This window comes from Tursiops truncatus, chromosome 2 (assembly GCF_011762595.2).
Source record: "Tursiops truncatus isolate mTurTru1 chromosome 2, mTurTru1.mat.Y, whole genome shotgun sequence".
NCBI lineage: Eukaryota > Metazoa > Chordata > Mammalia > Artiodactyla > Delphinidae > Tursiops > Tursiops truncatus.
The window spans coordinates 100,603,176-100,629,662 of record NC_047035.1 but is presented as its reverse complement, the minus strand read 5'-3'; the positions used below and the strand labels follow the sequence as shown (position 1 = coordinate 100,629,662).

Sequence of the window (26,487 nt, the reverse complement as noted above, 5' to 3'; positions counted from 1 at the left end):
AGGAATAGAGGGAACTTTCCTCCACATAATAAAGGCCATATAAGACAAACCCACAGCCAACATCGTCCTCAATGGTGAAAAACTGAAAGCATTTCCGCTAAGATCAGGAACAAGATAAGGTTGCTCACTCTCACCACTGTTATTCAGCATACATCTGGAAGTTTTAGCCACAGCAATCAAAGAAGAAAAAGAAATACAAGGAATCCAAATCGGAAAAGAAGAAGTAAAGCTGTCACTGTTTGCGGATGACATGATACTATACATAGAGAATCCTAAAGATGCTACCAGAAAACTACTAGAGCTAATCAATGAATTCCGTAAAGTAGCAGGATACAAAATTAATGCACAGAAATCTCTTGCATTCCTGTACACTAATGGTGAAAAATCTGAAAGTGAAATCAAGAAAACACTCCCATTTACCATTGCAACAAAAAGAATAAAATATCTAGGAATAAACCTACCTAAAGAGACAAAAGACCTGTATGCAGAAAATTATTAGACACTGTTGAAAGAAATTAAAGATGATACAAATAGATGGAGAGATATACCATGTTCTTGGATTGGAAGAATCAACATTGTGAAAATGACTCTACTACCCAAAGCAATCTACAGATTCAATGCAATCCCTATCAAACTACCACTGACATTTTTCACAGAACTAGAACTAAAAATTTCACAATTTGTATGGAAACTCTAAAGACCCTGAATAGCCAAAGCAATCTTGAGAATGAAAAATGGAACTGGAGGAATCAGGCTCCCTGACTTCAGACTATACTACAAAGCTACAGTAATCAAGACAGTATGGTACTGGCACAAAAACAGAAATATAGATCAATGGAACAGGATAGGAAGTCCAGAGATAAACCCATGCACATATGGTCACCTTATCTTTCAAAAAGGAGGCAGGAATGTACAGTGGAGAATGGACAGCCTCTTCAGTAAGTGGTGCTGGGAAAACTGGGCAAGTACATGTAAAAGTATGAGAGTAGAACACTCCCTAACACCATACACAAAAATAAGCTCAAAATGGATTAAAGACGTAAATGTAAGGCCAGACACTATCAAACTCTTAGAGGAAAATATAGACAGAACACTCTATGACTTAAATCACAGCAATATCCTTTTTTTTTAAAAATAAATTTATTTTATTTATTTGTTTTTGGCTGTGTTGGGTCTTCGTTGCTGCGCGTGGGCTTTCTCTAGTTGCAGAGAGGGCGGGCTACTCTTAGTTGTGGTGTGCGGGCTTCTCAATGTGGTGGCTTCCCTTGTTGTGGAGAACGGGATCTAGGCACAAGGGCTTCAGTAGTTGTGGCACACAGGCTCCGTAGTTGTGGCTCACGGACTTAGTTGCTCCGTGGCATGTGGGATCTTCCCGGTCAGGGCTCGAACCTGTGTCCCCTGCATTGGCAGGCGGATTCTTAACCACTGCACCACCAGGGAAGCCCCGCAAGGTCCTTTTTGACCCACCTCCTAGAGAAATGGAAGTAAAAACAAAAATAAACAAATGGGACCTAATGAAACTTCAAAGCTTTTGCACAGCAAAGGAAACCATATACAAGACCAAAAGACAACCCTCAGAATGGGAGAAAATATTTGCAAATGAAACAACTGACAAAGGATTAATCTCCAAAATTTACAAGCAGCTCATGCAGCTCAATAACAAAAAAACAAACAACCCAATCCAAAAATGGGCAGAAGACCTAAATACACATTTCTCCAAAGAAGATATACAGATTGCCAACAAACACATGGAAGAATGGTCAACATCATTAATCATTAGAGAAATGCAAGTCAAAACTACAATGAGATATCATCTCTCACCAGTCAGAATGGCCATCATCAAAAAATCTAGAAACAATAAATGCTGGAGAGGGTGTGTAGAAAAGGGAACACTCTTGCACTGCTGGTGGGAATGTGAATTGGTACAGCCACTATGGAGAACAGTATGGAGGTTCCTTAAAAAACTACAAATAGAACTACCATATGACCCAGCAATCCCACTACTGGCCATATACCCTGAGAAAACCATAATTCAAAAAGAGTCATGTACCAAAATGTTCAACGCTCGGTGCTTTGTGACCACCTAGAGGGGTGGGATAGGGAGGGTGGGAGGGAGGGAGACGCAAGAGGGAAGAGATATGGGAACATATGTATATGTATAACTGATTCACTTTGTTATAAAGCAGAAACTAACACACCATTGTAAAGCAGTTATACTCCAATAAAGATGTAAAAAAAAAATTGTATGTTATTCCAGTGGAGAGAGGGAAAGGGGAAGGGGCAACACAGGGGTAGTGGATTAAAAGGTACAAACTATTATGTGTAAAATAAGCTACAAGGGTATATTGTACAACAGAGGGAATATAGCCAATATTTTATAATAACTATAAATGGCATATAACCTTTAAAATTGTGAATCACTATATTGTATACCTGTAACTTATATAATATTGTAGATCAGCTATCCTTCAATTAAAAAATTGCATGTTACTTATAAGGGAAATAAAATGCAATTATCACAGACTTTTGCAACAATGATGCTTAATGCCAGGAAGAAATGGAGTAACATTTAAGATACTGAAGGAAAACAAATATGAACCAAGGATTTTATATCCTTATTAAAACTCACCTTAAAATATAAAGAACACATGATAATATGCAAGAACTCAGGAAATATTGTTCCCATGAGCCCTTCTTAAGGAATGTACTCAAGAACAAACTTCAGACAACCAGAGTAATTATGGAGACATCAGCATAAGGACTGGTGGTAAGCATTAAATATATAGTTCTTATAGAACTAAGATTAAGAGGAAGAGGTGATGGTATATAACAGATATATATTTCAGTGTACGACATATATATATATATAAAACCATAAACATGGGGAAAGAATGGTGATAGCATATGCCCACCATTCCTTTGGTAACTATTTTCAGTAATCATAATTAGTAGTGGTAGTATCAGACTGTAGAGTTGTAAATCAGGATAAAGTAAATGAGTGGTTATAGGATATTGTAACTTTAATTCTATCATCGCCTGTGTCCTTGAAAACCAAAATTCTCAGTGTGAAAGAAAGGGGATACAGATTAAATAGAAAGGGGTTAAGTAAAAATTCTGTAGTCTTGAATCTGAATTGGAAACACCAGTATGAATGTGTGTATGTGCATGTGTATATATATGTATACTCTTTACTCACTGAAAAGGCCTAGAAATAATGACCACTTCTTGGAGAAGTGGCTGATTCCAGATCTGGAACAGGAACTGTACCAGAGAAGCATAGAACATCTTGACACACCAGATAGCAAGGATGCTATCAAAGAGTTCTAGAATTTATCAGAAGGACTTAGGCGTAAACTTGAAAAGGTTCCCATCAGCAAAGATTGGAAAAGTTGAGCCTCAGCGAAGATAAGAATTGTAATGGATTGAACTCTATCAAATATGTTTAAATCCATGAATGCAAAACAACTTTAAAAAAACTAATTTACCATCTTCCGAATTTGTTCATTATCTTTAAACCTGGTTAAATAAAAGAAAAAAAATTCAAGAATTTATCCTTCTCACCAATATGAACTACACCACAGGGTAGATAATATATGCGATGAGTGTCTCCCTATAAGTTTAATCCAGTTAATACATGAAAATAAAGCGATAGAATTCGACTATCACCACTCTGCAACCCCCAGTGAATTAATGGATCTAGGCATAGAGGAACAATGGCTGCTAACATGAAAAAAAAAAGAAAGAGTAAAAACTAGACATTATGTGCCTCTTAATGAAAGAACACAATGTCACATGTAACTTTGCCAAAGAGATTCAACTTGGATCTGGTCCAGTTTCTGGATCCAGCAATTTGCAGAAAACACAGAGGACAGAAACAAACTGAACTGCACTGTGAGGATGAGGTTAGCAATACCCAGATTTTGCGAAACTGCAGGTTGAATGACCCAGGTTCTTTAAAAGATAAATTATAAGGAAAAGAAAGGCATTAAGGGAGAATTTGTAGATTAAACGAGACCTAAAGTACATATCAAATTTTAAAAATGAGCAAGATTACATGGTACTATCTAGGAACACACACTCAAGTCACAAAATCAAAAGCAAACACAAGGAAGAGATTACCTGTAAAAGTCAAGACACAGAGAGGGACAGGTTGTCATCAGGATGGGCACCTGGAGGGGCTTTTAGGGTAGCTACAAAGGTTCTCTATCTTGATCTGGGTAATGGTTTAAGAAGTGTTCTGCACTTTGTGTGGTTTTGTGTTCTGTATCTGTGTGGGTTTTTGTAAATTTGTAAAAAATAAATGTTTAACGTGTTCATTTCAATGAGTAAGTGTAAGAATGCCTGCATGAATGAAGAGATGAGAAGTCTAACAAGCTATGAGGCCCTAAGAATAGCTTTCATTTCTTTGAGCTTTGGTTCGCAGATTTGTGAAATGAACTGCTTAAACAATAAACTTGAGGCCCTTCCAGTTGTCACGCTAATAGCTAATGCTTCTAATAGCAGACATCTCTTGATTACTTACCAAGTGCTAACTGCCTTACATATGTTGTCACTGAATCTTCATAAGAGCCAAGGCTTAGAGAGTATGTAACTTGCCCAAAGACACACTGCTGGTAATTGGCTTGAATTCAGGGCCACCAGATCCCCAAACTTACCTTGCTATGCTGAGATGCTGTGATAGTGGTAGTTGTTTCTGAAATAAGGTATTCTTCCTAGCTATCAAAGTGAAATGGTTAAGAGATCAGATTCTAGAGATTGATCTTGTGAGTTCAAATCCCATCTTCACCACTTAGCAATTGCATGACTTCGGGCAAATAATTTATACTTGCTATGCCTCAGTTTCTTTGTCTGTAAAATGGAGGTAATTATGGTATCTACCTCAGAGGGATGTTGTGATGATTAAGTAAAGTGCTTAGCATAATGCCTGGCACATCGTAAGCTTTAACTGTTTACTGTTTTCATTAAATAATCCATTCTTATTAACTGGGCTCACATGTAATTGCTGTTAAGTATGTCAAATTAGACCAGGGCTAAACTTTTCACTTTAAAAAATATCTAATAATTTTATTCTTTACCCAGGTTCACAGATACAAAGTTTTGAAGTAAGTTTTGTATTAGACAGGGTGACTTTAATAGCAACAAGATACTACTTTTGGTTCCACTAGCTGTTTCTCTATGGAAAAAATATTCAACTGGACAGATAAATGCATAAATTGTCCTTTTGCCCCTCTGTTTAATTTTGAACCTTGTATTTTGTAATGCTACTTGGATAGTAAATATTAGCATGATTTACTTAGGCTTTGGTCCATTTTGCCCAGCACCTAGATAAGACTTCTGATTGCTTTAGGAATTTTTCAAAATTTTTTTAATTTTTAAATTTAAATTTTTAAACATTTTATTGAAGTATTGTTGATTTACAATGTGTTAATTTCTTCTATACAGCAAAGTGACTCAGTTATACATATATATATATATATATATATTCTTTTTCATATTCTTTTTCCATTATGGTTTGTCATAGGATATTGAATATAGTCCCCTGTGCTATACAGTAGGACCTTTTTGTTTATCCATCCTATATATACTAGTTTGCTTCTGCTAATCCCAAACTCCCAATCCTTCCCTCCCCTGCCCCCCTCCCCCTTTGGCAAGAACAAGTCTGTTCTCTATATCTGGGAGTCTGTTTTTGTTCTGTAGATATGTTGATTTATATCATATTTTAGATTCCACATATAAGTGATATCATATGGTATTTGTCTTTCTCTTTCTGACTTACTTAGTATGATAATATCTAGGTCCATCCATGTTGCTGCAAATGGCATTATTTCATTCTTTTTGATGGCTGAGTAATATGCCATTGTATATACATATCACATTGAGATTATTAAAAAATGGAATCTACTGATTTATTAACTGTGGACCACTAATAAGTAAAAAGCAAATGAAACCAGTTTTCTAATTAGAAGAAGCAAATACAAAGCATTTAATTAGCAACACACAAAAAATTGTTCAACTACTAATCAAGAACCTAATTTTATTAGCTTCTGCTTTATACTGAATATAAAAGACCTGTCTCCTTGCTGCTGCCACTGCTGTCAATGTATACATTTCATGGGGACTCCGCTTCTCTGAGCTAGAGTAGAACTGTCCCCACCAAGCGATTACAACTCTTTTGACCAATTTTAGACTGTCAAACCTTTGAATGACCAGAGAGTTCACTGCTGTTTTACATGAGGAAAGTCAGAGTTTGGCCCCTGCTTTAATCCAGTACTATATAAACTATGATCAGGAGAAATTCTTCTACAATAACTAATATCTGAACATCACCCTTTACAAGTTTCTAGTGCTGAATCAGATTTATTTTTTAATGTTTATATCCCATTGATGATCCAATCAGCATCTTACCAGGAGTTCATTTTTCTTATCTTCATATTCCTTTTGCCCAGCATAAAGCCAGGCTCTTAGGCCTATAAATGTTGAATGAATGAGTGAATGAATGAATGAATGATGTTTGTAAGTAAATTTGAGGAGTTAACAGGAAGAGAAGAAATGAAAATTATTGTGGGTACTCACTTTTCATTGTTTCTCATTGCTTCATGCCTGTTTCTGTGGAAATTCCACTCAATCTTAAAGGTGCAGGGAACTTCTAAGTTTCTCAGAAGGATAAATTACTAGACTAAAAAGGGTACTTTGATGGAAATCCATAAAATACTTATTCAGCAGCAAGAGCTGTAGGTGAGGGTATATTAGGGATCAGCTTGAGAAACATAAGATAGTCTACCTCCTGCTACAAGGAAACATTGGGAGGGGTAGGTGTCAGCACTTTTTCTTAACTTACCCTCCAAACAGAGGCCCTGGCCTGGTTAACTCCTGGCTGCCCTAGCAAAGCTTTCTTCTGCAGTGCATCAGGCACCGGGTCTCTTCCTCTCTTCCCCAGGCTGCTGTATATTTAGAGTAATAAATAGAAACTATGAACATTTAAAATTCTTTATTCTTCCTTTATCTGGGCCTTGAACATTTGCTTGGAGATCCTATACCAATCTCTGCCCAACATATCTCATCTTAATTGTTTGGACCAATATAGGCATCTTTAAAAATAAGTAAATAGAAAGCAATCAAAATAAAATCATCAGGCATATGAAAAGATTTTGCTTTTAAAAAAATTAAAAACACTTTGTGTAATAGGAGCACATTTTTCTTATGAAAAAATTTCCTTCTTATTTTTAAAAAGATAATTTTGGATAATTTTTTTTTAAGCATCATGCTTAATCACCAGTTCAGTTCTGCTTAAGACAGAATTTTTTTTCTCAGTATTTTAGAGCATATTTTTCACTGTAATGGAACATTTCCCCCACCTTATGCCACCGTAATAATGGGGATTCTAGTCTTTTTAGAAATTCAGATAAATTGTCTCACCAAAGCTCCAGCACTTTTCACAGACTCATTTACTTATGCTTGGCTTTCATAGATAATGTTTTCTCCTATGTCTGACCTCTCCTTTCTGATGGTGACTGAAAAGCCCATCTTGTGAGTAGGCAGGTCCTTATTATAGGATTTCAGGGGTATCTAAAAGTCTTTCTATCTCAAATATATAGTTTGCCTGCTCAGTGATGCCAAAATTCTTTTAAACAAAAAGGGAAAAACATCTTCCCACGGTTGTAATTAAGATTGTGGGAGAATATAACACTGACAAGTCACAGTCACTACAGATTTGTTGGAGGAGGAGGTTTAAACAAAAGCCTGAGGAGTGGGGGTGAAGAAGAAGGATTATCAGGGGAAAGGAAAGGTACAGACATCCACTCAATACTGCCCTGGTCCTTAGGAGAAGGAGAAGTGAATCACCAGGTATGGCTGAGAAGGAGAAATGGCTACCTGACTGGACCATCTGTGTTTCCACTTCCTATTTTTCCTTCATTTGCTGCTTTCTATCAAAAAAAAAAAAAAAATCAGGTTTGGGCCTGGAAACCATGTTGTGGAAATTGACCATATTTTGGGATTTGTGCAAAAAAAAAGAAATTCTAGGAAAAAAATGTTCTGAACCTCAGACTTTTGTAATTCAACGTGATATATACATTGGCTTGGCCAAAAAATTCATTCAGTTTTTGTTCGTTTTTCTTTTAATTAACTTTTATTGGAGTATGGTTGCTTTACAATGTTGTGTTAGTCTCCACTGCACAACAAAGTGAATCAGCCATACACATACAGATATCCCCTCTCTTTTGGACTTCCCTCCCATTTAGGTTACCACAGTGCATTAGGTAGAGTTCCCTGTGCTATACAGTATGTTCCCATCAGTTGTGTATTTTATACGTAGTATCAATAATGTATATGTGTCAATCCCCATCTCCCAATTCCTCCCACCCCACCCCTTTCCCCTTGGTATCCATACATTTGTTCTCTACGTCTGTGTCTATTTCTGCTTTGCAAATAAGATCATCTATACCATTTTTCTAGTTTCCACATATATGCATTATCGTAAGATATTTCCTTTTCTCTTTCTGACTTATTTCACTCCGTATGACACTCTCTAGGTCCGTCCATGTCTCTACAAATGACCCAATTTCATTCCCTTTTATGGCTGAGTAATATTAAAGTGTATATATGTAGCACATCTTCTTTATCCATTCCTCTGCTGACAGACATTTAGATTGCTTCCATGTCCTGGCTATTGTACATAGTGAAGCTATGAACATTAGGGTGCCTGTGTTTTTTTTGAATTATGATTTTCTCTGGGTATATGCCCAGTAGTGGGATTTTTGGGTCATATGGTAGTTCTATTTTCAGTTTTTTAAGGAACGTCCGTACTGTTTTCCATAGTGACTGTATCAATTTACATTCCCACCAACAGTGCAAAAGGATTCCCTTTTCTCCACACTCTCTCCAGCATTTATTATTTGTAGATTTTTTGATGATGGCCATTCTGACTGGTGTTAGGTGATACTTCATTGTAGTTTTGATTTGCATTTCTCTAATAATTAGTGATGTTGAGCAACTTTTCATGTGCGTCTTGGCCATCCATTATGTCTTCTTTGGAGAAATGCCTATTTAGGTCTTCTGCCCATTTTTTTTTATTGCATTGTTTATTTTTTGATACTGAGCCACATGAGCTCTTTGTAAATTTTGGAGACTAATCCCTTGTCGATTGCATCATTTGAAAATATTTTCTCCCATTCTGTGGGTTGTCTTTTTGTTTTCTTTATTGTTTCCTTTGCTGTGCAAAAGCTTTTGAGTTTAATTAGGTCTCATTTGTTTATTTTTGTTTTTATTTCCATTGGGCTAGGAAGTGGGTCACAAAAGATCTTGCTGCAATTTATGTCAAAAGGTGTTCTGCCTACGTTTTCCTCTAAGAGTTTTATAGTGTCTGGCCTTACATTCAGGTCTTTAATCCATTTTGAGTTTATTTTTGTGCATGGTGTTAGGGAGTGTTCTAATTTCATTCTTTTACATGTAGCTGTCTAGTTTTCCCAGCACCATTTATTGTAGAGACTGTCTTTTCTCCATTGTATATTTTTGTCTCCTTTGTCATAGATTAGGTGACCATAGGTACATGGGTTTATCTCTGGAACTTCTATCCTTTAACATTGATCTCTATTTCTGTTTTTGTGCCAGTACCATATTGTCTTGATTACGGTAGCTTTGTAGTATAGTCTGAAGTCAGGGAGCCTGATTCATCCAGCTCCATTTTTCTTTCTCAAGATTGCTTTGACTATTCAGGGTCTTCTGTGTTTCCATACAAACTTTAAGATTTTTTGCTCTAGTTCTGTGAAAAATGTCAATGGTAATTTGATAGGGATTGCATTGAATCTGTAGATTGCTTTGGGCAGTATAGTCATTTTCATAGTATTGATTCTTCCAATCCAAGAACATGGTATGTCTCTCCATCTGTTTGTGGCATCTTTGATTTCTTTCATCAGTGTCTTGTACTTTTCTGAGTACAGGTCTTTTAACTCCTTAGATAGATTTATTCCGAGGTATTTTATTCTTTTTGTTGCAATGGTGAATGGGATTGTTTCCTTAATTTCTCTTTCTGATCTTTCGTTATTAGTGTATAGGAATGCAAGAGATTTTGGTGCATTAATTTTGTATCCTGCAAATTTACCAGATTCATTGATTAGCTCTAGTAGTTTTCTGGTGGCATCTTTAGTATTCTCTATGTAGAGTGTCATGTCATCTGCAAACTGTGACAGTTTTACTTCTTCTTTTCCAATTTGTATTCCTTTTAGTTCTTTTTCTTTTCTGACTGCTGTAGCTAGGACTTCCAAAACTATGTTGAATAATAGTGGCGAGAATGGATATCCTTGTCTTGTTCCTGATCTTAGAGGAAATACTTTCAGTTTTTCACCATTGAGAATGATGTCTGCTGTAGGTCTGTCATATATGGCCTTTATTATTTTGAGGTAGGTTCACTCTCTGCCCACTTATGATAATTTTTATCATAAATGGATGTTGAATTTTGTCAAAAGTGTGTTCTGCATCTGTTGAGATGATCATATAGTTTATATTCTTCAGCTTGTTAATATGGTGTATCACATTGATTGATTTGCGTATATTGAAGAATCCTTGCATTCCCAGGATAAATCCCACTTGATCCTGGTGTATGATCTTTTTAATGTGTTGTTGGATTCAGTTTGCTAGTGTTTTGTTGAGGATTTTTGCATCTATAGTTCATATCACTATATTGGCCTGTAATTCTTTTTGTGTGTGGTATCCTTGTCTGGGTTTGGTATCAGGGTGATGGTGGCCTCATAGAATGTGTTTGGGAGTGCGCCTTCCTCTGCACTTTTAGAATAGTTTCAGAAGGATAGGTGTTAACTGTTCTCTAAATGTTTGATAGAATTCACCTCTGACGCCTTCTGATCTTGCACTTTTGTTTGTTGGAAGATTTTTAATTACAGTTTCAACTTTATTACTTGTGATTGATCTGTTTATATTGTCTAATACTTCCTGGATCAGTCTTGGAAAGTTGTACCTTTCCAAGAATTTGTCCATTTCTTCCACGTTGTCTATTTTATTGGCATATAGCTGCTTGTAGTAGTCTCTTATGATCTCTTGTATTTCTGTGGTGTCCATTGTAACTTCTCCTTTATCATTTGTAATTTTATTGATTTGAGCTCTCTCCCTCTTTTTCTTGATGAGTAAGGCTAAAGGTTTATCAATTTTGTTTATCTTCTCGAAGAACCAGCTTTTAGTTTTATTGATCTTTGCTATTGTTTTCTTTGTTTCTATTTCATTTACTTCTGTCCTGATCTTTATGATTTCTTTCCTTCTATTAACTTTAGGTTTTGTTGTTGTTGTTGTTGTTCTTCTTCTTCTTTCTCTAGCTCCTTTAGGTGTAAGGTTAGATTGTTTATTGGGGATTGTTCTTGAGGTAGGATTGTATTGCTATAAACTTCCCTTTTAGAACTGCTTTTGCTGCATCCCATAGATTTTGGGTCGTCCTGTTTTCATTGTCATTTATTTCTATGGGTTTTTTGTTTTTGGTTTGTTTGGGTTTTTTTTGCGGTACGTGGGCCTCTCACTGCTGTGGCCTCTCCCGCTGCAGAGCACAGGCTCTGTACGCACAGGCCCAGTGGCCACGGCTCACAGGCCCAGCTGCTCCGCGGCATGTGGGATCCTCCCGGACTGGGGCACAAACCTGCATCCCCTGCATCGGCAGGCGGACTCGCAGCCACTGCGCCACCAGAGAAGCCCTGTTTCTATTTATTTATTTTTATTTCCTCTTTGATTTCTCTGGGCTACTTAGTAGCATATTGTTTAGCCTCCGTGTGTTTGTGTTTTTTTTTTTTTTTGCTGTAATTGATTCCTAATCTCATAGTGTCAGAAGAGTTCCTTGATATGATCTCAATTTTCTTGAATTTATTGAGGCTTGATTTGTGACCCAAGATGTGATCTATCCTGGAGAATGTTCCGTATGCACTTGAGAAGCAAGTGTATTCTGCTGCTTTAGGGTGGAATGTCCTATAAATACCAATTAAGTCTATCTGGTCTAATGTGTCATTTAAGGCTTGTGTTTCCTTATTAATTTTCTGTCTGGAAGATCTGTCCATTGGTTTAAGTGGAGTGTTAAAGTCCCCCACTATTATAGTGTTACTGTCGATTTCCTCCTTTATAGCTGTTAGCATTTGCTTTATGTATTGAGGTACTCCTGTGCTGGGTTCATGAATATTTACAATTGTTATATCTTCTTCCTGGATTGATCCTTTGATCATTATGTAGTGTCCTTCCTTGTCTCTTGTAACAGTCTTTATTTTAAAGTCTATTTGATCTGATATGAGTATTGCTACTCCAGCTTTCTTTTGATTTCCATTTTCATGGAATATCTATTTCCATCCCCTCACTTTCAGTCTGTATGTGTCCCTAGGTCTGAAGTGGGTCTCTTGTAGACAGCATATATACAGGTTTTGTTTTTGTATCCATTCTGCCAGCTTGTATCTTTTGTTTGGAGCATTTAATCCATAGTACCATTTCCTTAATTGTTTTGGGTTTGTTATTGTAGGTCTTTTCCTTCTCTTGTGTTTCCTGCCTAGAGAAGTTCCTTTAGCATTTGTCATAAAGCTGGTTTGGGGGTGCTGAATTCTGTTAGCATTTGCTTGTCTGTAAAGCTTTTGATTTCGCTATCGAATCTGAATGAGATCCTTGCTAGGTAGAATAATCTTGGTTGTAGGTTTTTCCCTTCCATCATTTTAAATGTATCCTGCCACTCCCTTCTGGCATGCAGAATTTCTGTTGAAAAATCAAGTGATAACCTTATGGAGATTCCCTTGTATGTTATTTGTTGCTTTTCTCTTGCTGCTTTTAATATTTTTTCTTTGTATTTAATTTTAGTTAGTGTGATTAATTTGTGTCTCTGTGTGTTTCTACTTGGGTTTATCCGGTATGGGATTCTCTGTGCTTCCTGGACTTGATTGACTATTTCCTTTTCCATTTTAGGGAAGTTTTTTACTATAATCTCTTCAAATATTTTCTCAGACTCTTTGCCTTTCTCTTCTTCTGAGACCCCTATAATTTGAATGTTGGTGCATTTAATGTTGTCCCAGAGGTCTCTGAAATTGTGCTCAATTCTTTTCATTCTTTTTTCTTTATTCTGCTCCATGGCAGTTATTTCCACTGTTCTGTCTTCCAGCTCAATTATCCGTTCTTCTGCCTCAGTTATTCTGCTATTGATTTCTTCTAGTATATTTTTAATTTCAGTTATTGTGTTGTTCATCATTGTTTGTTTGTTCTTTAGTTCTTCTAGGTCCTTGTTAAATGTTTCTTGTATAGTCTCCGTTCTATTTCCAATATTTTGGATCATCTTTATTATTATTACTCTGAATTCTTTTTCAGGTAGATTGCCTATTTCCTCTTCATTTATTTGGTCTTGTGGGTTTTTACCTTGCTCCTTCATCTGTAACATAGTTCTCTGTCTTCTCATTTTGTTTAACTTACTGTATTTGGGGTCTCCTTTCTGCAGGCTGCCATGTCATAGTTCCTCTTGCTTCTGGTGTCTGCCCCCAGTGGGTCAGGTTGGTCCAATGGCTGTGTAACCTTCCTGATGGGGGGGACTAGTGCCTGCATTCTGGTGGATAGAGCTGGATCTTGTTCTTCTGATGGGCCGGCCCACATCAGTTGGTGTGTTTTGGGATGTCTGTGAGCTTAGTGTGACTTTAGGCAGCTTGTCTGCTAATGGGTGGGGCTGGGTTACTCTTGCTAGTTGTTTGGCATGAGGTGTCCAGCACTGGAGCTTGCTGGCTGTTGGGTGGAACTGGGTCTTTGTGTTGAGACGGAGACCTCTGGGAGAGCTCTTGCTGATTAATATTCCCTGGGGCCGGGAGTTCTCTGCTGGTCCAGCACCCTGGGCTTTGCTCTCCCACCTCAGAGGCTCAGGCCTGACCCCTGGTTAGAGAACCAAGACCCCGCAAGCTGCATGGCATGGAATTTTTTTAAAAAAGGAAAACAAACAGACAAACAAAACTCCCAAGACAAATGGTAACAGCAAAATCAAACAGAGAAAAACCCACAAAGAAACACACACACACACACACACACACACACACAAAGAGAGAAAACAAAAGAGAAGAGAGCAACCAAACAAATAAATGAATCCAAAAACAGAACAAACAATAAAAACTAAACTAACAAAAACAAAAAACAAATCAAAAGCAGAAAGCAAACTACAAAAAAAGGCAAAGAAAGCATAAAACACACACATAAAAGTGATACAAAAAAGATAAAAACAAAACAAAAGAAAGAAGAAAAAAGGAAAAAACATGAAACAGCAAGAAAGTAATGTAAAAATAGAAAATTTAGTTAAAAAAGCGATAGAAACAAAGCAAAACAAAAGAAAAAACAAAAATAAGGAAAAAACACAATATCACAAAACAGTAAAGTAAAAACAGAAAAAGAATAAAATAAAAAATATATTAAAAATAAAAGCATAAAAAACAAATAAAAATAACAAAAGACTAATTTAAAAAGAACAACAATGGAACAAAATGAAACAAAAAAATTATAGTAATAATAATATTTTCCTGGGGCCTCAGGTGTCAGTGTCCTTGCCCCCACAGTGAGTCACAGCCAATCCCCACCTCCCCAGGAAGTCCTCCAATACCTCTAGGTAGGTCTCTGGACTTGATGTTGGCACTGTGGGGCCAGCTCAGACTCTGACCTGGCCCAAGTTCCCTCATGTACTTTCCCCCAATGTCTACAGTTGTTAAGGCTAGACCAGCCTCAATTGTGGGAACACTCATTGACTATTCAGATACTCCACAGATGCAGGGTTTACCAAGCCAACTGCCAGGAGTTAATCCTCTGCTCCTGCAGCTGCACAGAGAGATTTCCGTTCCTCTTCTTTTGTCACAGCGCCCCTGGGGCTCAGCTTTGGTTTTGACCCCACCTCTGCATGTGGGCCACCCTCAGGCATCTGTTCCCCACCCAGGAGAGAGGGGGCAAAAGCAGTGACTGATTAGGGCTCACTTGCTCTCTCAGGCCAGGGAGAGGGATGGATGTGGCAGCCACAAATGTGATGTGCAGGGAGTGCCTGAGGTGGCAGAGCTCAGCAGGAAGTTGCAACAGCCTGAGGTGCGCCATGCAATCTCCCAGGGTAGTTGAGCCCAGATCGCGGGACCCTCGGCAGTGGCGGGCTGCGCAGACTCCCAGGAATGTGTGGGCAGTTACCTGCACTTGTTCACAGGACCCTTGGTGGTAGTGGCGGCAGTGGTAGTGGTCTGCGCCCGCCTCTGGATCTCATGTAAGCAGTGCCTGGTTGCCTGTGAACACACGGAGAAAGAAGCTCTTATAGTGGGCCCGCCCCTCTCCTTGTGCACCCCCGAACAATGGTCCCTTGTCTCTCTGGTGAGCCCAGGCTTCTTCCTGGACTCCCTCAGCTGTGACACACTAGCCCCCTCAGGCTGTCTTCAAGCAGCCAAACCCAGTCCTCTCCCTGGGGTCTGACCTCCAAAGCCCAAGCCTCAGCACCCAACCCCCACCTGCCCCGGCAGGCGAGCAGACAAGTGTCTCAGGCTGGGAAGTGCCAGTCAGCACCGACCCTCTGTGCAGGACTCTCTGCTTTGCTGTACGCACACCTGTTGCTGCGCTCTCCTCTGAGGCTCCAAATCTACCCCCATCCCTGCAAGTGTGGGGGCTTCCTAGTGGAAAACTCACCCTGTTTTTCTTGATGAGTTCTGGCTAAAGGTTTATCAATTTTGTTTATCCTTTCAAAGAACCAGCTTTTAGTTTCATTGATCTTTTCTACTGTTTTCTTTGTTTTCTATTTCACTTATTTCTGCTCTGATCTTTATGTTCTTTCCTTCTACTAACTTTGGGCTTTGTTTGTTCTTCTTTCTGTAGTTGCTTTAGGTGTAAGGTTAGGTTGTTTGAGATTTTCCTTGTTTCCTGAGGTAAGCTTGTATCACTATAAATGTCCCTCTTAGAACTGCTTTTGCTGCATCCCATAGGTTTTGGATTGTTGTGCTTTCATTTTCATTTGTCCCTACGTATTTTTTGATTTCCTCTTTGATTTCTTCAGTGATCCATTGGTTGCTTAGTATCATATTGTTTAGCCTCCATGTGTTTGCAGTTTTTACAGTTTTTTTCTTGTAGTTGATTTCTAATCTCATAGCATTGTGGTCAGAAAAGATGCTTGATATGATTTCAGTTTTTAAAAATTTACTGAGGCTAGCTTTGTGGCCCAGCTTGTGATCAATCCTGGAGAATGTTCCTTGTGCACTTGAGAAGAATTTATATTCTGCTGCTTTTGGATGGAATGCTCTATAAATATCAGTTAAGTCTATCTGGTCTAATCTGTCATTTAAAGCCTGTGTTTCCTTATTGATCTTCTGTCTGGATGATCTTTCCATTGATGAAAGTGGGGTGTAAAAGACCCCAATATTATTGTGTTACTGTCTATTTCTCCTTTTATGACTGTTAGTATTTGCCTTATATATTGAGGTGCTCCTAGTTTGGGTGCATATAAATTTACAGTTATTATATCTTCTTTCCTTGATCGTTATGTAGTGTCCTTCTTTGTCTCTTGTAACAGTTTTTATTTCAAATTCTATTTTATTTGATATAAGTATTGCTACTCCAGCTTTCTTTTGATTTCCATTTGCATGGAGTACCTTTTTCCATCCCCTCATTTTCTGTCTGTATGTGTCCCTAGATCTGAAGTGGGTCTCTTGTAGACAGCATACATATGGGTCTTGCTTGTGTATCCATTCACCCAATCTATGTCTTTTGGCTGGAGCATTTAATCCATTTACATTTAAGGTAATTATCAATATGTATGTTCCTATTGCCACTTTCTTAATTGTTTTGGATTTGTTTTTGTAGGTCTTTTTTCTTCCCTACCTCTTTTGTTCTCTTCTCTTGTGATTTGATGACTAACTTTAGTGTTGTGTTTGGATTCCTTTTTCTTTTTGTGTGTGTGTGTATTTACTGTAGATTTTAGGTTTGCAGTTACCATGAGGTTTTGATGTAGCAGTCTGTATATACACAAGGTTGTTTTAAGTTGCTGGTGTCTTAATTTCAAATGCATTTACAGTATCCTCCATTTGTGCTCTCCTCTTCTCACAGTTGCTTGTTTTGGTATCATATTTGTGTGCAGATGATTTTCTACCTTTACTTTATGTTTGCCTTTACCTGTGAGCTTTTCTGTTCATAATTTCCTTGTTTCTAGTAGTGGCCTTTTCTTTTCTGCTTAGAGAAGTTCCTTTAGCATTTGGTGCAAAGCTGGTCTGGTGGTGCTAAATTTCCTTAGCTTATTTTTGTCTGTAAAGCTTTTGATTTTGCTGTTGAATCTGAATGAGAGCCTTGCTGGGTAGAGTATTCTTCACTGTAGGTTCTTCCCTTTCATCACTTTAAATATATCATGCCACTACCTTCTGGCCTATAGAGTTTCTTCTGAGAAATCAGCTGATAACCTTATGAGAATTCCCTTGTATATTATTTTTTGCTTTTTCCTTGTTGCTTTTAATATTTTTTCTTTGTCTTTAATTTTTGTCAGTTTGATTACTATATGTCTTGGCATGTTCCTCCTTGGCTTTATTATATCTGGAACTCTCTGTGCTTCCTGGACTAGGGTGACTCTTTCCTTTCCCATGTTAGGGAAGTTTTCAGCCATTATCTCTTCAAATATTTTCTCAGGTCTTTTCTCTCTCTTCTTCTTCTGGGACCCCTATAATGTGAATGTTGGTGCATTTAATGTTGTCCTAGAGGTCTCTTAGACTGTCTTCATTTCTATTTGTTCTTTTTTCTTTATTCTGTTCCATGGCAGTGATTTCCACCATTTTGTCTTCCAGCTGACTTATCCATTCTTCTGCCTCAGTTACTCTTCTATTGATTCCTTCTAGTGTATTTTTTCATTTCAGTTGTTTTATTGTTCATCTCTGTTTGTTTGTTCTTTAGTTCTTCCAGGTCTTTGTTAAACATTTCTTGCATCTTCTTGATCTGTGTCTCCATTCTTTTTCCGAGATCTTAGATCATCTTCACTGTCATTACTATGAATTCTTTTTCTGGTAGATTGCCTATCTCCACTTCACTTAGTTGTTCTTCTGGGATTTTATCTTGTTCCTTCATCTGGGACATATTCCTCTGCCATCTCATTTTGTCTAAATTTCTATGATTGTGGTTTCTGTTCTGCAGGCTGCAGGATTGTAGTTCTTCTAGCTTCTGCTCTCTGGTGGATGAGTCTGTCTCAGAGGCTTGTGCAGGCTTCCTGGTGGGAGAGTTCCTGCCCAGTGGTAGGTGGAGTGGGTCTTGTCCCTCTGGTGGGCAGGGCCACGCTCAGGACGACTTTAAGTAGCCTGTCTGCTGATGGGTGGAGCTGTGTTCTTGCCCTATTGTTTGTTTGGCTTGAGGCATCCCAGCACTGAAGCCTACAGGCTGTTGGGTGGGTTTAGGTCTTGGTGGCGGGGGTGGGGGGGGCAGGGAATGGCAACCTCTGGGAGAGCTCACACTACTGAGTATTCACCAGAACTGCTGCTGCCAGTGTCTTTGTCCCTGCAGTGAGCCACAGCCATGCCCCACCTACACAGGAGACCCTCCAGTACTAACAGGTAGATCTGGCCCAGTCTCTTATGAGGTCATTGCTTTCTTCCCTAGGTCCTAGTGTGAATGGGACTTTGTGTGCGCCCTCCAGGGTGGAGTTTCTGTTTCCCCTAGTCCTGTGGAATTCCTGTGATCAAACTCCACTGGCCTTTACAGCCATATTCCCTGGGGGTTCCTTCTCCTGTTGCCAGACCCCAAGGCTGGGAAGCCTGATGTGGGCCTCAGGACTTTCACTACTGTGGGAAAACTAATGTGGTATAAATATTTTCCATTTTGTGGGTTGCCCACCTGGTGTGTATGGGATTTGATTTTATCACAGTTGTGCCCCTCCTACCATCTTGTTGTGGCTGCTGCTTTGTCTTTGGGTGTAGGGTATCTTTTTGGTAACTTGCAGCATTTTTTTTTGGTCGATGGTTGTTCAGCAATTAGTTATGATTTTAGTGTTTTTGTAAGAAGGAAGGAGTGAGTTCACATCCTTCTACTCTGCCATCCTGCTGGCCAATCTCCTCCCTTTTCTTTCTGTTCAGGTCCTCTATTGACTTCCTGGAAAAGGCCAAGTATAGCTATTTTTAAGTTTTAACTTTAGTTTCAAGTTTATCAAAAACTTTTGAAGTTAACCCACAGAAAATGTTCTGATCAACATTAGCATTTTTCAGCAGATCCACTTTCTGGGTCCCACAGGGTTCTGTGTTGCAAATATGCACAGCAGCCCCTGGCAGGTTGATGACTGGTTGTACGTGGGGCCCTCAGAGATGGCTTTCGTCTCATGTATTTTCGTTTAGAACTCGGCAATCCAACTGAAAGCCCAAGAGGATTTTATAAGCTACCATATTTAAACCACATGTCTATATATGTCTCCTATTACCTGGGACAATATCCTTGGAAATTGTTGGGATTTACATAACTCTAGTGGGGGGACCACAGCTCCTACCCAGTAGACATGTAAATATAATCTAAATAATCACATTGAGGGCTGAATTGTGTCCCCCACATATTAAAGTTTTAAACCTAACCCACCTCCCTCAGAATGTAGCCAATATTTGGAGATAAGGCCTTTAAATGAGGTTATTAAGTTAAAACTGACACCTTGATCTTGAACTTCTAGCATCCAAAAGTGTGAGAAAAGTAAATTTCTGTGTGTAAGTTCCTCAGTCTGTGATATTTTGCTATGGCAACTCTAGCAAACTAATACAAGACAGCACTTATTTTGATAAGTTATCGTTATGATCAAAGAGAGAAAGGGATTTTTCAAGTACCGGACAATGGGAACCCTTAAATCTTGGTTGGAAAATTAGGGAAAAAAAGCAGCTATACACACATCCCCACATACATATACACATAAATGTGTATTGTTAAACTGCCATACTGATTTCATAATTATTTATCGATTGCCTTTAGGTTCCTGGAATTGTGGAAATAAGAATAACAATAGTGATAAAAATAATGGCTGATGCTTACATAGCATTTAGCATGTTTCAGGTAATGTTTTAAGTACTTTGTCTATATTAACTCATTTAATCCTAACAACAAACTCACAAGATAGACACTGTTATTATCTGTATTTCAAAGGTGAAGGAACTAAGGCCCAGGGAGGAAGAATAATTGATCAGGATCACAGAACTCACAAGAGGCCGATTTAGGATCTGAATCGAAATAGCTTGCTCCAGAATCTGAGATTTTTAAGCACCATGACTGCCTGCCAGATTCTGACAATGTGATAGAGAATGATGGAGATGCTAGGGAAGATGTTCATACAAGGCTAGTGAAAACTTCTACATATGGAAAGGCTTAGCAGTTAAGATTGGAGCATCCACCCACCCTTGTGAGTATCATCTGTCAGTTTGTCACTGTGTGGATAAAAAAAAGTTATATGGCTATAACCAACAAATGCAGTTTGCCTTCAGTTACTGCTGTTGTAAAGATACGGCGTGAGTCCTCCATACTTTCTGGCCCACAGTGAAAAGAATTCTGAATTTGAGCATCAGAATACCTAGCTTCAAGGTCCCACTTTATCACTGTGAGCTATTTAACCTTCAGCATGTCAAATCAGAAAAGTTTTCCTAACTAAAATAGAGGTAAAATACTACTTTGTGGATTTATGTGAGGATTGAGTAAGACAATGAATATAAAAGATCCTGATAGAAACAGATTGCTCAATAAAGTAATTCTGAAAAAGCTGAGTCAAAAATCTTACCAAGGTGAATAAAAATCCATGACAGTACATGTAAGATATTATTGCCAACTCCTCCTAGATAGATCTAGAGATGAGCCTAATATTTAGTAGGAAGAATGAAGCAGAGATGAAGTGAAGGAAGAATTTTAATTCACTTTATTTTTAGCTTACATTGCTTTCCTAAATATCTCTTAGACTTTTACATTCTACTATATATGCTAGACAGTGGATAACAGGGAGTCTTGCTCTAAGTGGTGAATGATATTATGTATTTAACACTATACAATCAAACCATCTGTATTAATAAACATGTTGTTACTCCTTCAGTATTTACAATCATCTTTGGTGGCAAAATAGTATGAAATAGTATAAGTCATATAAATCTCATGATTATTTCACTTACCTATGTTAAAAAGGCCAGGATCTACCTCCCCAACGGTTGAGATCATCTTTTCCTCAAACATCTACTCCCACACCCCCTGTAAGACCCTAAATACTGATGAGCTAGAGGCAAAAGAAACTCTATGTTATGAGACTGGCACCAGGACCTTCATACTTGGCGAGAAGGCAAGGAGAAGACTCCAGCTAGGAGTGTACTGTTAGCCAGTGGACATCAATAGGGAAGGATGAGGGCACCATGAAAACTGACTCTAAAAGTCCAGGGCCTGGAGATAAGGGAGCAGAGGAAAAGGTTGTGGTAAGGGAGGGTGGGAAAGAATCAGCTCAAGAATTTTGCTGTTCTTACTGGCTCTCACCTTTTGGGTACGTAAAAGTAAAAGAGTTCATAAACCAAACTCAGAGTTTTCCTAAGAAATCACAGATACTCTCCTGCCCTATGGTTCCCACTGGCCTGGACAACTGGCATAGCCTTGTTTTCCCAGCCTCTAAGCCACCCTTCCCCCACCGTCCTATTTCCATATTGACACCAGGGCTATCTTTCTAATTCGAAATTCTTTTGCCACTTCCCTGATGACATACCTTCACTGGTTCCCTGGTGGTGTTTTTTTTGTTTTTTTAAACATCTTCACTGGAGTATAACTGCCCCACAAAGGCGTGTTGGCCCCCGCTCCACAACAAAGTGAATCAGCTATACATATACACACATCCCCACATCTCCTCCCTCCTGCGTCTCCCCACCATCCCACCCCCCCAGGGGGTCACAAAACACCGAGCCAATCTCCCCGCGCCACGCGGCTGCCTCCCACCAGCTATCCACCGCACGTTTGGTAGTGTGCACACATCCATGCCACTCCCCAACTCCATCCCAGCCCACCCCTCCCCCTCCCCGCATCCCCAAGTCCATTCCCTAATAGGTCTGCGTCCCCACTCCCTTCCTGCCCCTAGGCTCTTCACGACCATCCCTTTTTAGATTCCACACACACGTGCCAGCATACGGTACCTGTCTTTCCCTCTCTGACCCACCTCACTCTGCACGACAGACTCTAGGTCCATCCGCCTCACCACAAACAACTCAACGTTGCCTCTTTCCATGGCTGAGCAACATTCCATTGCATATATGTGCCACATCCTCTTCATCCATCCGTTGATGGACACTTAGGTTGCTTCCATGTCCTGGCTATTGTAAATAGAGCTGCAATGAACATTTTGGTACATGACTCTTTTTGAATTATGGTTTTCTTATTCCCTCGTGTTTTTGAGATAGAATGCAATTCCTTGGCATGACTGTATCCGTTATCTACTGCTGCATAAAAAATTACTCCCAAACCTAGTGGCTTAAAACAACAATAATCACTAATTGTCTCTCATGGTTACTGTGGGTATAAATTCAGGCAGAATATAGCAAGAGTGGTCTGTTCTGCAGTATCCAGGGCCCTGCAAAGAGACTCACTGGCTAAAATCATCTGAAGTCCTGTTCATCCCACGTCTGATGGCTGATGCTGGGGCCAGGAGCCAGAACATCTACACCAGGCCTCTCCTTTTGACCTGGCCTTCCTCACAACATGCTGACTTCTAAAGACAAGGGTCCAGAGAGAGAGGGAGAGAGGCAGGAGGAGAAGGGGAGGAGGAGGAAGAAGAAGAAGAAGCACACTGGACAGAAGCCATATTGTCTTTTATGACCCAGCCTTGGGAGTCATGCAGCATCACTCCTGCCATGTCCTATTGGTCAAGAGGTTATAGAGGCAGCCCAGGTTCACAGAGAGGGAACAGAGACCCTGCTTCCAGATGGAGGAAAGCAAGATCCTGTGGAATGGGATATATAATTGTGAGGTCACCTTTGAAAAATACAATCTGCCATATGGCTTAACCTGACCCTTCGTCTCCAGCTTACCTTTCCAGCCTCATTTCCCTCTACTCCTTGCCACTCACCCTACACTTTCCATACTGATCTATTTTGTTTAGTTTTTTTCTTTGACGATGACAAACTTTTCCATGCCTCTGAACCCTTGTATATGGTACTCCTTATGCTTGGAATGTCCTTCCTTCTCCCTGTTAACTCCCTAGTGAAAACCTTCTCATGATTCAAGTCCAAGTTCAAGCTGTATCCCTGTAAAGCCTTCTTGTTCCACCCAAAGAAGGTTAACTATTCTCTTCCCTAGGCTTCTATATATGGTATGTACCTCTCTGTCTTACAGTATTATCTGGTTGAATTTTTATCCTCAACAGACTATGAGCAACTCAAAGAAAAGGACCAAGACTTGTTCTTTTCCTTTTGTTGTTCTTTTTTTTTTTTCACATTTCCCTTGTTCTCTCCTGAATGCCAGATATTTAACGCGGTGCTTAACACAAGGTCCTCGCTCATTAAATGTGACTTGAATGGCAGAACAAAACTTTAAGGCAAACTTTAGAAAATTGCCATTTCAAGGGCAAGGTGGCTCCCTTGAACTTCTATTGCAAATATTTTTTTCCATTTCTACTATTGCCTGAAATAGTTTACTTTTTTTTTTCAATAACAAAAGTTTATTCATGGGATCTTAAGAATTCCAATTGGGAAGACACAGATTTGGGAAACCCCAAAGGAGTGTTTGGGGGAAGAGAAAGAATTAGGGGCTTATAAGAGAAAAAGTCACAAAGTTGTTAAAAGTTGCCTAGTGATGAAATAGTTTACTTTTTTAAGCTTTACATTTATGAACGAGAGAGAGAGAGAGAGAGAGAGAGAGAGAGAGAGAGGAGGGGGAGAGAGGAGGGGGAGAGAGAAAGCTGAGTAGAAAGTAGAGAATGCTGTTCGAGGCAAAACACTGTCTCAGTCAAAGTGTGAATGAAGACAACTAAGCCATTTCTATGCATCTAGGGAAGAAAGAGTTTAGAACAAGAACACACTGGCAGGATGAAGGAGTGAGGACACCAACAAGGAGGGCAAGAAAGCAAAAAAGAAAGGCCGTGAACACCACAGCAAATTCTGCTTCACTCACAATTTTGCCGTCAAGCAAATCTTGCTCTTCTTCAGCTGTTTCTGGAGGACTAGAAGCCTGGGGCAAAAGTACTCCATGTTCTGCCTGGTTCCTCAGCAGGAACATAGCCCAGGACTTTTCACCCTCTCTCGCCCTTCCACTGCCCCCTCCAGCCCTGCTGTTGTGCCCACAGGGCTGATGAGGGTGGGGGGGAGGCCCTCCCTGCATGATCACTTACCCCCAGGAGCCCCCAGGTGGCCCTTAATATCTGGCTCTAGCATGAGATTGCGATGAGGTCTGCAGTCCCATTCACAGCTACCTTCCTTTCTGGTCCCTCCATTCTGGTCCTGGCCCTCATTTTCTGGGCTTCTGCAACCAATGTGTCTCTTTGGACTTAAGTTTCTTCATCAGGCCCCCAAACCACCTGAACACGATAATGCTCTGGGGAAGCCCAAGTTTTTAATCACACAGTCTCTGGACCCTTCCTTGGGAGACAATCCAGCAAGCCTGGGAGGAAACTAGGAATCTCTTATATTTACAACTGATGAGAAGAGTTTAGAAAAACCTAGACTAGATGACCGCCAATTCCCTTGTTGGGCTTCAGTAAATGGTCTTCATCTAAATTATCTCTTCTGTAACACATGGTTATACGATTAACCCTCCAAAGTCACAGCTCTGATCAAGGAGTTTGGGCTTCATCCTGTAGGCATCGGGAAGTCACTATGAGAAGAGTACCATGATCAGACTTAAGATGTGGAAAGGCCACTCTATGTAATGTAAAGGGTGTTACAAAAGGAGAAGCAGTAAGGACAAAAGCATTACAATAGTCCAGAAATCCTCTTTTCCAATTAGTGGCTTGGAGCAATCCTGCTTCCCTTATACCACAGGAACTCATCTGGTATCACTTAATTTTAACTGAAATTCTTTGTTATCATGCACAGCTACATATGCTATTCAAGAGATGGGGAGGACTGGGACCAAAGCAGCAGCACTAGAGGTGGAAAGAAGGGGCAGGACAGTGAGATAGAAGATATAGAACTTGGTGAAGAAAGGATTAACACAGAGACCAGTCTGTGCCTTGTAAGGTATTGTAGCCAGTGGAGTGAGAGTGAGAGCTTACCTCTTTTTTAGTAGCACCTTCAGGCATCTCACCACTCTTTCTTTTTCATCATCTTGTTTCCTCCTGCAATGGCCCTAGGAATTTCTCCCATTCCTGGGAATCCTTTGATTCATGCATAGACCTTTTGGACCTTTCTCTGCTTTTTCCTGGCTATTTACAATGTTGAATAGCAATAACTTGCATATCACGTTTCTCTAGGGCTTGCTACCACCTAACCCGTATAATATCCTACAGTAAAAAGGCGAGATAGAAAGCTGGTTTATTCTAGCTCCCCATTCTACTAAATCAATTTCTTAGCTTATCATCTAGGCTATGTCCTAAGCCTTGCTTTACAGGCACGTTAGCCTTTTCTTTTCCACGATTTACTTCATTCTTCCTGCCACCATGCTAGTCTAGGTACAGCTCAAATGCCATCCTTCTGATTCCCATGGAGACATAACCACTCTCTCTTCTGATCTCTATAGCTCTGTACACCTGTTAGCGCATAATGCCTCAACTATGCTCCCTGCTGGCCTGAACACAGAGCTCCTTGTTGTGAGACACTGGTTTATGTACTTTTATAGTCCTCAGTTCCTAGGAGTTCTATGCTTATTTTTGTTGGATTATGAAGATGTAATGACCACATTTTACTGAAACCACAACTTGTTTAGCTCAACCGTGCCCTAGTTCTTTATTCCACAGTTGTGAGAATAGCTTTGTAACATAGATTAAAAATTGGAATTGTTTTCCTTTTGTAGTTAAAAAAATAACAATGCAGATCTCCTAATTCGAAGTTTGGCACTTTTCATGAGGATACAGTCACATTAGCATGGACATTTTCTATTGGAGGAAGTAGGGGACATTTCAGTGGCTCAACACAGTGAGTAAGGGAATAATCAGGACTAGAATTTGGGTTTCCTGAATCCGGATCCAGTGCCTTTTCCATATTGAAATAAGGTAACCAAACAGAAAATTACTACAGTATAGAGAAAACTCTAACAACCTCGACTCAACCTGTTAACAGTACATGAAAACCACTTTACAATGAACAGCCAATTAATGTATTGAGTTCAAATTAAAACAGTGTTTCTGGAAATAATTTACATGCCTTTTTCAGAGAAAACTTTAAAAATATGCAGGAGGATTATCATAGCACAATGAACAATAAGAGAGCAGTGCAAACCAACCAAGTGTCTCTGCAAAGTCCCATAGAATCAGAACAGAAAGAAACAGTGATCTCATAAGCCCATAGAGAAAGGCAGCTCCCTGTATCTGGACCCACCCCTAACATTTGTGGGGTCCATATAAAGAAGAGAAATGAAGACCCAACCACTGTACAT

General features: G+C 39.4%; 1 protein-coding gene and 1 long non-coding RNA gene across 4 annotated transcripts in view; one reads left to right on the top strand and one right to left on the bottom strand.

The window, feature by feature from the left end:
* The window catches only part of ALDH1A2 (aldehyde dehydrogenase 1 family member A2), a 342,743-nt gene that overhangs the window by 210,544 nt on the left and 105,712 nt on the right, over nucleotides 1–26,487 (top strand). Inside the window, exon 7 of one of the 3 annotated variants that reach the window (XM_073801066.1) lies at nucleotides 19,924–20,004. The exons of the other annotated variants lie outside the window; for them this stretch is intronic. Within the exon in view, the coding sequence (XP_073657167.1) occupies nucleotides 19,924–20,004 (81 nt within the window). The remainder of the gene's footprint in view (nucleotides 1–19,923; nucleotides 20,005–26,487) is intronic. 3 annotated transcript variants of the gene reach the window in all.
* Nucleotides 1,444–24,105, bottom strand: LOC141278027 (uncharacterized). The gene is made up of 3 exons (XR_012330152.1): nucleotides 24,070–24,105; nucleotides 15,157–15,248; nucleotides 1,444–1,470 (listed from the first exon to the last, which is right to left on the bottom strand). It is a non-coding gene; the product is annotated as an uncharacterized lncRNA (long non-coding RNA).